Source organism: Macaca thibetana, chromosome 1 (assembly GCF_024542745.1).
Source record: "Macaca thibetana thibetana isolate TM-01 chromosome 1, ASM2454274v1, whole genome shotgun sequence".
In the NCBI taxonomy this organism is placed as follows: domain Eukaryota; kingdom Metazoa; phylum Chordata; class Mammalia; order Primates; family Cercopithecidae; genus Macaca; species Macaca thibetana.
The window spans coordinates 73,400,489-73,413,318 of NC_065578.1; the positions used below are offsets into that span (position 1 = coordinate 73,400,489).

Genomic DNA, 12,830 nt, shown 5'->3' on the forward strand with positions numbered 1-12,830 from the left:
AGGAAAAGAACAAAAAATTGTAATTTACTGATTAAATATAGCTAACAAGAAAATTAGTGAACTGGAAGAGTAGTGAAAAAAATTTCAGAAAGCATCAAGGAGGAAAAAAAAAGTGAAATTCACAGAATAGAAAAGAAGAACCATAGAGAATACAAGTTTATTAGTAAAAAGTAACAAACATCCTATTGCAAGATCTTTGACATCAGTGCAACCTAATTTTGCTTTAAGTGTCTCAGGTAAATAAATGTCTTAATAATTCAAGTTGAAAGTATCTATTTTATTTTATTTTATTTTATTATAACATTGTATCTCCATTAAATACTTTCTTTACTTCTTGATTATTTCCTATTTGCTTTGACAATTGCTTTCCACAGCTACTCTGCAGCAAAGATTTATATTTTTTCTTCAATATTGGTTTTCCTTCATTTTCATAACAGAATCTCTGACTTTTGTCTGGGCACATTTCTGCTTAAGATAATGCCTACATAGTTCAGCCTTCCTTGCAGCTGAATGTAATGATACAACCAAAATCTGGCTAAAGATATATTGTGTGGCATCATTTAGAAACCTTACTTAAAACACAGTTACAAGTTCCCTTACACCTTTATTTTCTATCTCTTCCTCTTTCTTGATGGCTGAAGTGTGCATGTGATGGGTGGAGTAAGTGCAGTCATTTTGGGTCATGAGGTACCATTTGACTGGAGGTCATGTGCAGAAAAGCAGGAGACAAAAAGAGTCAGTCACTAAGTACTGAGTGAAATAGTTCCATAATATCAGTCCTAGATTGTATACCTTTGGAGTTTTACATGAGAGGTGAAGAAACATATTAGTATCATTTTAGATCTTTATTACACATAGCTGAATCTAATTTAAACTGATAGCAATATGTAGCTGGAAGTGGGATAGTACAGATGAAAGAAATGTAAAACATCTGACACTACCTTATTAAAGGAGATTGGGTAAGGACTAAAGATATTACAGGCTGAAGAGCTGGTGGCCCTTGTTTTTATGGCTTCAAAACATTTTCACTTTGGAAAGCAGGCTACATGCTAACTGAGTGTGTTCTGTTACTGAAATTGTCAAACAAATACCATATTTGACTGTGTGTTCGATGTTACTAGTACCTTTTATTTAAGTCTTTTGAGAGAAAAAAATCTGGGTTATATCCAGCCAACCTGAAATAAGAGATGGAAACAGAATAAAAATTTTGATAAGGCAGGTATTCTTTGCAGTCTGCAGGTTAAGTTTACTGAGATTCTAGTGATTCAGGGTCTTGTGTAGATGAAAAAAACAACCTCTTTGTTCCTCAAATTGAAGCGGTTACAATAGGGGACTTCAAAGTAGAACTAAGACTTACACACAAAGGTGTAAATGTCTGCAGGAAAGATGAGATTAAGAATTTTGTCTTCCCTCCAACACCCATTGTTTCAGAAAGTTCACCTATGGTCGCTATCATTAATTTGGAAGACAGGAAAATGAGTAGAGAAAAAAATCAGTAAGTGAAAGACCAGAAACTTCAGGGTTATAAACAATGTCTAAACAAGATCTTTCTGCTTACTTTCTACTTACCACAGAAACTACTGACATCAAATAAATCAGAAGCATACTAAGTTTTTGAAGGAAATGCATTACCAAAAAAAATAAAGTCTGTCCTAAAAATACCTGTGGTTTTTCAATCTCTATAGCAACCCACAGGCCCCTAAATCTATTAGAAACTCCAACACTCAGGAGGAAAAAATTCTCTAATACCTACTTCTGATGTTGCCATAAATATGAATAAACAGGTAAGATGTTTTCACAGGGAAAATATAGGAGATTTTCCAGATGTGTTTATTTCAAGAGAAGAAAGTGTTTACTATTCCTATCAGACTGATTTGGTAACTGCTATGGGGGCAAAAACAACTGTGATTCCCTTTTCCAAATTAGAGTTTTATTATAAATATGCTGTTTCTATGCGACTTTATATGCTTGGTATGTAGAAGGTGAATATTTTATATTTTAGCTATAGGTTGCTAGACTATGAGTTGTTATATCTTGTCTTAGTGAAGCAGACTGGACATCTACCAGTATAACAATTGGAATTAAGTTTAGCTGCAGGTAGTGACTTATTCAATATAGGAGTACTTCCATCTCACGTGAATATCTGTATGTAAGAAGACCAGGACTCGTATGAAAACTCTGCAATTTTCTGTAATCCAGGATACTTCCAGGTTTCCACTCATATGTGGCTTTCACTCCCATGGTCTAAAATGAAGTTCCAAGCCACAGGATGAAGGAAAGCAGAAAGAAGAGACAAAATCCATTGCCAACTGTCTTTTGGGGACATTTTTCAGAATCTGACAAATATTTCCATTCATGACATGGTATGGTGAGCTGAATAGGGCTGCCAAATCATCTATGTCCTAATCCCCTGAACCCTGTGAATGTCACCTTATATATTAGTTGGGTAGGGCTTCCATAAAATACCATAGTCTGAATGGTTTAAAACATAGTCTTTTTTTTTTTTTTCTCACAGGTCTGAAAGTTGGAAGTCCAAGGTAAAGGTTCCAGCTGATTCAGCTTCTGATGAGGGCTGTTACTGGCTTGCAGATGACAGTCTTCTCCCTATGTCTTGATATAGTCTTTCCTGAGTGTGTGCACATAGGGTAGGGGGAGGTGGAGATTCTTAATCCTATCAGATCAGGGCCCCATCCTTATGACCTCATTTAACCGTAATTACTTCTTTAGAGTCCCTATCTCCAAATATAGCCACACGAGATTAGAATTTCAACATATGAATTTTGAAGGGACACATTCAACTCATGATACTTTGTAGGCAAAAAGATCTTTGCAGGTGTGATTAAGGATGTTGAGATGAGTTGATTATTGTGGTGTGCCTGATAAAATAATAAGCGTCTTTATAAGAGGGAGGCAGGACATTAGAGAGGATGTAAGAGATGAAATGACAGAAGCAAGAGGTTAGGGTGATGTGAGGTAGGGAATATAAGCCACAGAATATAGGCAGCTTCCAGAAACTAGACTAGGCAAGAAAACAGATTCCGCCCTGGAGACTTTGAAAAACATCAGCCATGTAAACACTTTGATTTAGCCAAGTAAAGCCAATTTTAGTCTTCTAGAACTATAAAGGAATAAATGTATCTTGTTTTAAGCCACCAAATTTGTAGTAATAGAAAACTAATATACATGGCGATACTTAATGGCTAGAGAAGCTACAAAATGCAAATTAATCCAGACAGCTAAAATTTGGGGATGCTATTACAGAGGAAGAGAGATATGATAGATATTAGAGAGCAAACATCACTTACTGCCACGAGAAATGATGGAATTTTTGCTATTATAGTGACATAAGCTTTTAGGTTTGCTTCCTTTGGTAGAGGCTTCGTGTTCTGTTTTGGAAAGGATACATGCAAATGTTTGAAATTGTCCTTAAATAGTCATTCCAATCTTATTCTACAATAAAAGAAACCCATGTTTTAGCTGGGCATTTGGATGGTCTGAATGAGACTATATTTCTTAGCCTCTTGTAGCCGTATGCCCAATTTGTGGCCTACCAGATATAAGCAGAGTGTTGCATGGAAGATCCTAGGAACTTTCCAAAAGTAAACACAATCGTTATGCCCTCTTCTTCATTTCCTCTTCTTTCTGGCTGGTTAGAATGAAAGCATAATGAGTGGATCTGGTGAAACTATTGTGGACCACGAGATGACCTGCAAAATAGGGCCTTGTACAGTGGAGCAACAGGATAAAAGGAGTGAAGAACTCTGAGAACATTATGATGCAGAGTTGTTATACCAGCGATGCACTGTCTATATCTTGATTTTTATGTGAGAGAAAAGTTGTTTTGTTTAAGTCACTATTAGGGATGATTACTCCCAATTCTAACTACTGCATTTTCTTCCTTCTTTATTATTTCTCTCATAGAACTGTTCATGTAAATTTTTACTCATGTCTCTACATACATATCCATGACATGTATGACAAAATTTTGTCTTTAAAAATGTAACATTAGTGAAGTTATTTAAAGGCATATGTGTTGTGAACTATTATAACTAAGATATTGGGGAGGAAACTTGTTAAATATATTATGCCTAAATAAATCTCAGAAGCAACTTACATTATGCACAGGAATTCTAGCTAATGAGTAAGAATGCTTTTTTATGTAGACAGCATATTCAATATTGGGTACTTTTGTACTCTAAATTCATAGTCATATATAACTACACCATGGTCACATGGGAGCACAGCAAATAAAAAATGTAAAAATACATTTAGGTTTTTACTGTCAACTTTTAAGTTTATCCAAAACATTCCTAATCTAAGTGTTACTTTATCATCATATAGTTATATTTAAAAGGAAATGATAAAAATTATATCTGATGGAGATGTTTAGCAGAGGTTCTCAAACATTTTGGTCACAGAATTCCTTTATTTGCTTCAAAATTATGAGATCCCTAAAAATCTTTTGTTTATGTGTATTATATTCTTTCAATATTTACCATATTAGAAATTCAAAGTGTAAAATGTTTAAAGTATGTATTAATTTATGTAAAATAACAATAAGAAATCCATTTTATTTTCATGAAATTATACATTATAAAACCAAACTATATTACAAAATATCACTGTTAAGAGTGGGACTGGTCTATATTTTTAAGAATAGATGTAGTATCTCGCTTAATAGATAACCCAGATTTTCATATCTTTTGATATATTAAATCTCTTATTGTATCATGTCATGTAGGCTCTGGAAAAACTCCATGATACAGTAATGAGAGAATGAGAGTCAAAAAGGAAAACACTGTTTTAGTATTATCATAAAAGCTATATTGGTATGGTAGATCCTTTAAAAAGATTTCAGGAACCTAAGGTGGTCCCTGAACTACACTTTGAGAACCACAATTATACAGAATAACTATAAAGATAAATCTTACGAAACTGGACCAATTATAGGAAAGCCAGTCAAAAGGCATGAAAATTCTCAAAGTTGTAAGAGAATGCATATGATGACTATCAGGAGGACAAAGTAGATGAGAAAAAAAAATCTCCATAGTTTTATCTCAGATCAAGAGGGAAAATAATATTTAGAAAATAATAAAATGAAACTATTGCTCTCAAAATTATTTGATACAGTATTGTCTGCACTGAGAGGTAAATAAAGGTATAATGTTGAATATTTTCATTAAGAACTGATTTAAAAATCACCTAAGAACTTGAATAAACACAGTCTCAAAAGTATATAAAAAATATCCAATTAAACTAATCATCAGGAAAATGCAAATCAAAACTGCAATAAGATATTACCTCATACCTGTTAAGATGGCTATTATTAAAAAAAAATAGTAAAAGACAAGTGTTGGTAAGAATATGAAAAAGCTGAAACTCCTTTGCACTGTTTTTGAAAAAGCAAAATGATGTAGCAGCTATAAAAAGCAGGATGGAGGTTCTTCAAAGAATTAAAATTAGAACTATGATATGATTCAGCAATTCCACTTCTGGTTACTTATCCAAAAGAATTGAGATTGAGATCTCAAAGACATGAATACTTCCTAGTTCCTTTCTCTTACTCTTTCCCTTTCCTAGGACGTATTGTGGCATTAGATAAACCCTCTGTTCAACTCTCTCATTTCCCCAGCGATTTCTCTATTGACCTTGGCAATTCGCACATCTTTCTACCTCAGATTATGTATTAATCTAGCATCCACTTGCTGTTTTTCAAAACCAATTCTGCAATTACTTGGTTTAAAACCTTTCTTATCCACATATATAGAGCTAGGTATAATAAATGGTGTCAAAGTTGGGTTTCTCCAGAAAGGGCTATAGCCTCCCTTCTAAGCCATCAATATTGCTTCCTTGGACCAATGGTCTGAAGGATGGTCTGAAATTATCTTTAGCCTCTGGTAGCTCTAGTATCTTCCCCATAGATTCTTCTGATAAATATCTTATACGTCTACCTAAGTAGACACTAAAAACCACTACTTCTCAGAATTCTTAATACTCAAGACAACTCCAACTTCTTATAAGAGACCCCTTAGTTGCAGGTGGCTGATTAAACTGTACTTCAATGTGTATATTTCTCTCATATCCATTCTTTACAAAATCAACCTCTGCCCAGTGAGATTTCTCTAGCTCTTCCCCATCCCCTACAAGTTCCAGCATAGAACTTGCTTGATTGCAAGTTCTTAGGCCTTATGCTTTACTACAGTGCTTGGAACATTGTAAATATTCAGTAAATACCCATTTAAAATAAATTGCATTACTGGTGGAACCCTAAAATGAGAGTTATACAATAACAAAGGTCAATTTTTAGAGTAGATGTAAGAATGTCATCACAAAGCTCATTTCTTAGCATTAGTTAAGCTAGAACAAATCCCAGAAGCTGAATAATAATAAAATTTTACTTTCCAGCATAAGGAAACACACTATTCCACAAAACAATGACATAAATTGACCCCCAAAATAAATATACTTAAACATACTTTTTTTTAACATTCCATATTATAAAAGAGGGTGACCAGTTCCACATTTCCTAAATCTCATAGAGAATCAACTCCTTCACTGTTTTCTTAGCATCATTTTCTGTTGAACAAGATAAAAAAGAAGATGAGCGGTAGATTCAATATTTTGGTTTGTAATATTATGGAACTAATTATTCTCCCTCTGTCCTTCCCCCCTCCATATTTACCTGAATTTAAAGTAGACAAAAAATATTAAAAGCAATCAAATAAGACTAGTTCTTGATGTATAAAATTACAGCAACCTCACCCTGACTTGCCAGCTGTGTTCTGCATCACTCTAGTGAAAGCCAGCTACATAGACTGTGATATAAATGCACTTCTATGCTTTGCAATGCAGTAGTCCTGAGTAAGGTGAATTATTCTCTTTCCTCTCCTATATAGGACAGGTGACAAAGTATCTCATTTTTCTACTAGTAAAAAGAAAATTACACCTCATCAAAGAATATATATAGATGGCAAGTAAGCATATGAAATGGTCGACATCATATGCAATTAAGGGAAATTTAAATTAAAGCAAAAACGAGGTACTACTACCTACCTATTAATATGACCAAAATCCAAAACACTGACAATACCAAAAGTTGATGAGTCCTTGTGGAGCAACAGGAACTCTTACTCATTGCTGATGGGAATGCAAAATGGTACAGCTGTTTGTATGACATTCTTGTCAGACAGTCCAGCAATTGTATTCCTTGATATTTACCAAAATGAATTAAAAACATGCCCACACAAAAAAACCTGCGTACAATATTTGTAGCAGCTTTATTCATAATTGCCAAAACTTGCAAGCAAACAAGATGTCCTTCAACAGGTGAATGGATGATCTTTCATACAATGGAATATTATTCAGTGCTAAAAATAAAGTGTGTGCTCAAAGCCACATGCAAAGGCATAAAGGAGACTTAAACACGTATTACCAAGTGAAAGAAGCCAATATGAAAAGGTTACATACTGTATGAGTTCAACTATATGACATTTCAGAAAAGGCAAAACTGTGGAGACAGTGAAAGGATCAGTGGTTGCCACGGGTAAGATAAGAAGGATAGGCAGAGTACAAAGAACTTTCAGGACAGTGAAACAATTCTGTATACTACAATAGTGAACACATACAATTATACATTTGTCAAAACCTATAAAGTGTACAACACCAACAGTGAACCGCAATGGAAACTACGGACTACCTGTGATAATGATGTGTCAATATATCTATTTAATAAATTTACCACTGTGGTGTAGGATGTCAATTTGGGGGTATAGGAAACTCTCTGTACTTCCCTCTCAACTTTGTTACGAAACTAATACTGCTTTAACAAATGAAGTTTATGAATTAAAAAGAAGAGAACTGATGATGTGGCATAAAATATAAAACAGAGGTGCCTGAAGGCAATATTTCCATATTTATGTTGTCAAAAAAGTAATTTTTTTGTTCACAACAAAAACATTTTTATTTTGCAAATAAAACATATTTGAATTTTTAAAAAGAATGTGTAAACCTTTAGAAAGTAGTAATTATCTAAAATTGTATTAACTACGAACACTATTAATATCTTGCTGACTATACCTTAATGTATTTTTGCACATCTATGTGGGGGGGGGGTGTGTGTGTGTGTGTGTGTTTATGGCCAAGCTGGTCTTGAACTCCTGGCCTCAATTAATCTATCCGCCTTGGCCTCCTAAGTGCTGAGATTACAGACATGAGCCACCATGGCTGGCCTATGTGGTATAATTAAAAAGTTATTTTGTTTATATTTTTGAACCCTTATTAAAATTATAATAGATTTAAATACAAACAGCTCATCAGATTTAAAAATATATATTTAAACCTTTAGAATAATACATCTAATAATAATTAATAGAAAGGGTTCATAGGGAGAATTGTATATGAGAACATTTAATTTTATTTGATCTTACAAAATGGCACTCAACATAGCATGCATATAGTTCCATGAGTCCTATCTATGGGAAAAATTAATCTTTAGAAGCAAAGCCAAAATCAATAAAAATATTCTAGAATTCAAGCAAATCAGCATTATAAAACCAATCTTACTTTAGTATAGCTGAAAGCCAGGTTATTTTATGTCAGGTGTTTTCTGGAGGTATACAAAGCCATAGAGTACAGGATGGGAACATTCAGTACATTAGAAGTGGTTCTGAGTAAGAGATCCCTTTCAGAAAGGTTGTATATGGTTACCCTATAGAAAGGTTTCCTCCTTTGTTGATAACCAGGGAGAATCAGGCACCCTCTCCAGAAGATTAAGACAGAGGGTGTGAAATTCCAATTTTCATACCTCAGGGAGAAAGGGTATTGCTCAAGTTCTAAGAAAAAGATTAGATCATTATTCTAGGAAGTGGACTGTCAAAAAAGATAGAAATTCACCACATATAGACTGATTCTTTTCTTTCCACATGGTTGAAGCAGTAAAAGTTTCTGGCCATCACTTTCTTACTTCACAGATGCTTTCTCTCCTTCCTTACAACATAGGAACTAAATCAGCACAAGGATGCTTCAGATGTACGTGGCAGGGAGTGGGGATGGCCGGGGGAGGAAAAGAGGGGAGCTAGGCTGCCTCTGACATAAATATTTTGGGAAATGCCCCCATCTCTTTCCTTTTGGCTCCCATGGGTGTGACTCTCTCACAACGTATTCCTTCTAAAATTCATGTTTGAAACATAGGAAGTAGATGAAAGAAGACTATTTATGCCAACAAAGTATAGGTAATAAAGGAATTACAGCACAGTCCAGTCTAGGTTACTTACTATAAGTTTATAAGGAATTTGAAGTCAAAGCCCCTGTGGGGTTTTGGTGTGTTTGCTATTACTCCCTGAACATATATTTTGCTCAGTAACCTCCAAGGGAAAGGATCAATGATACCAAAGCCAATTTTAAATATCTTTAGGCATCCTAGCAAACTTTTTCATATTGGTATTCAGATTTTCCTAAAATCTATCATAATAGTATACAAGTTTTCCTACAATTGGATCTAATTGAACTCTCACAGTTCTGTATTTATGCTAGCCTCATCTGTACAAGTCACAACCATGCTTTCGTATCTGTAAGCCATGGAAAAATAATGTCCCTATTAAGTGTTTCACATCCTCCATTTCTTCTATTCTGACCCAACTGCTTTTGTCAAATTCATTCTTCATGGTTTCTGACTTCTGGTTCTGTATCTCATTTACAGTTAGTTATTGCTTTATAAACACTGGATGTTTATTTGAACCTCTAGTTTTGCATCGTGGTATTTCCTAAGTGAATGTAGCTTGAACTTACTCCTCTGGCTCTTCGCACTTTAGGTTCCATAGTTACGGGGAAATGTTAAATCCTTTAGATCAAGCACATTTTATCCCCAAACAGGAGAAGATTCAGATACTAATTACTTCATCTAATTACTGAACCTTGAATTCTATTCTTGGCTAATCCTTTGTATTGCTTTGCTCATGGCATGTTTTGTTGTTGCTATTGTTTTGTCTTGTTTTCTATGAACTCTCAGTATTAAATGTCCATGTTTTCTCACCCCCACCCCTTTCCCTACTCCTTAACCCTTTCACTGTTCCTTTAGATTTATCAATTATCACTATAGTTTCTTACAAACCAAACTCCAAGGCACAAGAAATCACGTAGCTCACTTAGTCGATATATTATTCTTTTATTATTTTTACCACTCAAAATAATAAAAGATAAAAGAACAATAAGTGAATAAAAATAATGCATAATGAATAAAATAATATGTAATTATCATATAAATAATAAAATAAGAATAATGAAAGATAATAATAAAAGAACAATATATTAACTAAGTGAGCTGAAGAGGAAACTACAAATGAAGGCAGCAGAAGATTGAAGGACAATTTTATACAAAGAAAGTATTCATCAAAAAATAAAATTTACAATTAAAATAATTTTAATTACTTTAAGAAATTGAGATGAAGACAACTTCTATATTAATATTCTATTAATGGTGGTTATAAACGATAAAAATGCATAAGACAATGTACATATTTATCAACTATGAAAAAATAGTTCTTAAAAAGTAACATTAATAATGATACAGTTAGCAGAATTATTAAAAATACAAGGGAGATTTCAAACATTCTTTATGATAAATTTATCTGGAAAAAACTTCATAATATTCAAAATACTTGCAAAACTCTAACAATGGTACATTTTATATAACTTTACACATACTAAAAAATCTTTGGAAAATGAGTATTTTATTTGATTTCATGCACATATACATTCACTTGCCACAACACAATATATATACATGATATATATTTATACGCACATACATTGGTTGTCAATATATTCAAATTAGTTATAATTACACAACAAACTGGTTATCAATATACTGATATCATACTCTCTAATCATACTCTGAAATCATACTCTGTATAAAGCATAAAGAAAAGCAGGTGGTATGCTCTGAAATCCAGTGATTTTATATTCTACACAGAGGGTCAAAACATACTTCAGATGAACTTTATAATTTCACAATGCACACTATCATCTGGAGCAAATTAATACTGTTGGCACTGAGTGCTGATGAGGGACAAGTTTTGAGTAGAACACATTTGCCTTTTGTATCCTATGTTTTTATTCAATGAACAACTTTCACACGGTTTGAGGAGATGAGGACTTTCCTATGCTATATCTGGAACATAGTTCTTCATTTGCATTGAAATAAGACTAATGACAGTCTGGACCTTTTGCATTCCCTTACAACAATGCTAATGTAATAGAAATATTTATAGCTCAGGCTACTCAAACAGAGAGCCACAAATGAAGGAGCTTATCACAAACCAAGTGCTTTAGAAATTATAATGTTCACTCCAGTTAATACTACTATAATGCTAACTATTCACTTCTATCATTAATTAGTGTCCAAATCAAAACAAAATTATAAAGATAAAAAAACACAAATTCTGGAGTCAGAAGACCTGGAGTCCAATCCTACCTATCAATTGTGTAGCTTTTGGTAAGTTAATTAACCTCTATGTCTCTTAGTTTTCATATTGCTCAAAATGAGATAAAAATATCTATCTATGGTGCTACAGAGAATAAGTTACATACCACTTGCACTATGTCTAGCACAGTGTTTGGGATATAGTAGGCATTCAATCAACATAAATAAATTTCTTTCTATTTCTACTGTGTCCTCAAAGCAATTCATAATATAGCACAAAACAATGAAGGAATGTTGTATTATACAGAGTTAGCACTCTTTAATAAAGTAAATATTTATGTTTTCAACCACTGAGAAGTGGTTTTTACATTACTATTACTACTTGTAAAAATGAAATAAAAAATTATATATTTAAAGCATAAATTATTAAATGGTTGTGTATACTATTAATGCACCATAAAAATATATTTGTATTACATTACTATATGACTTTTTTCAATCAAAAAATATAAAGCAGGATATTAATAATATAATGAAGGAAATTTAATAGACTGAAGAAATAATAGTGCTAACTAAATTGCAAACTTTAATATCTTAAATAAAAACATTTCAAAGAAAAATAATACACTAATTATACTTACATGTTTCCAATATGCAAGCTTTCCTTTTATATTAGTTTCAGGTTTGAAAAAGAGATCCTTAAGGAGCTTATCTTCATATCCTTTGGTTATGTAAATCCATTTTGTTTCATATCCTCTAATAATTTTTTCCCGATGTTTTTTATGCAAAAACACAGGGCTGAATATAAGGGAAGTGGAAAACTGCTTGTTAGTTTGGTGTCATTAAAAAATGTGAAAATCAGTCATGAGTTCACTTACATCTTAGAAAACATGGTGGTAAATTGAATGTAATAATATATTTATTTTCATTGTATTGTTATATAATGCTACTTAGTAACTAAGGTTTATCCATCAGCAATCATCAGAGGATAAATGCATGCTGAGAATTTTGTCTGATATGAATCTACAAACAATTCTGTACTTACATCTGGCTAAGCATTTTAATAAATAATGGGAAGAAGAACATGTCTAAATTATCTATAGAAACATAAGGTAAGCAGTGTGAAGTTTTTTTTTTGTTTTTTTTTTCCAACCTAGTGAAGAAGGAACTTTTAAAATGAGGTTAAGAGTTACTACTATGCCACAAAAATTATATCTGTACTTCATTACAAACTAGGAAATATGCTCTAGAGCAGTATGTCCAACATAATATAAGTCAAAAATAATTTTAAGTTTTTCATTAGACACACTAAGAAAAAGTTTTAAAAACAGGTGAGTTTAATTTTAATACTATGCTTTATTTAACCCAATAGATCAAAAATATTACCCAATAAATGGCATCTACAAGCTGA

General features: G+C 32.8%; 1 protein-coding gene across 2 annotated transcripts in view; it reads right to left on the reverse strand.

The window, feature by feature from the left end:
• The window catches only part of LRRIQ3 (leucine rich repeats and IQ motif containing 3), a 169,159-nt gene that overhangs the window by 79,110 nt on the left and 77,219 nt on the right, over positions 1 to 12,830 (reverse strand). For both annotated transcript variants that reach the window (XM_050766986.1, XM_050767065.1), the window contains one exon: positions 12,061 to 12,217. In XM_050766986.1, the coding sequence (XP_050622943.1) occupies positions 12,061 to 12,217 (157 nt within the window). The remainder of the gene's footprint in view (positions 1 to 12,060; positions 12,218 to 12,830) is intronic.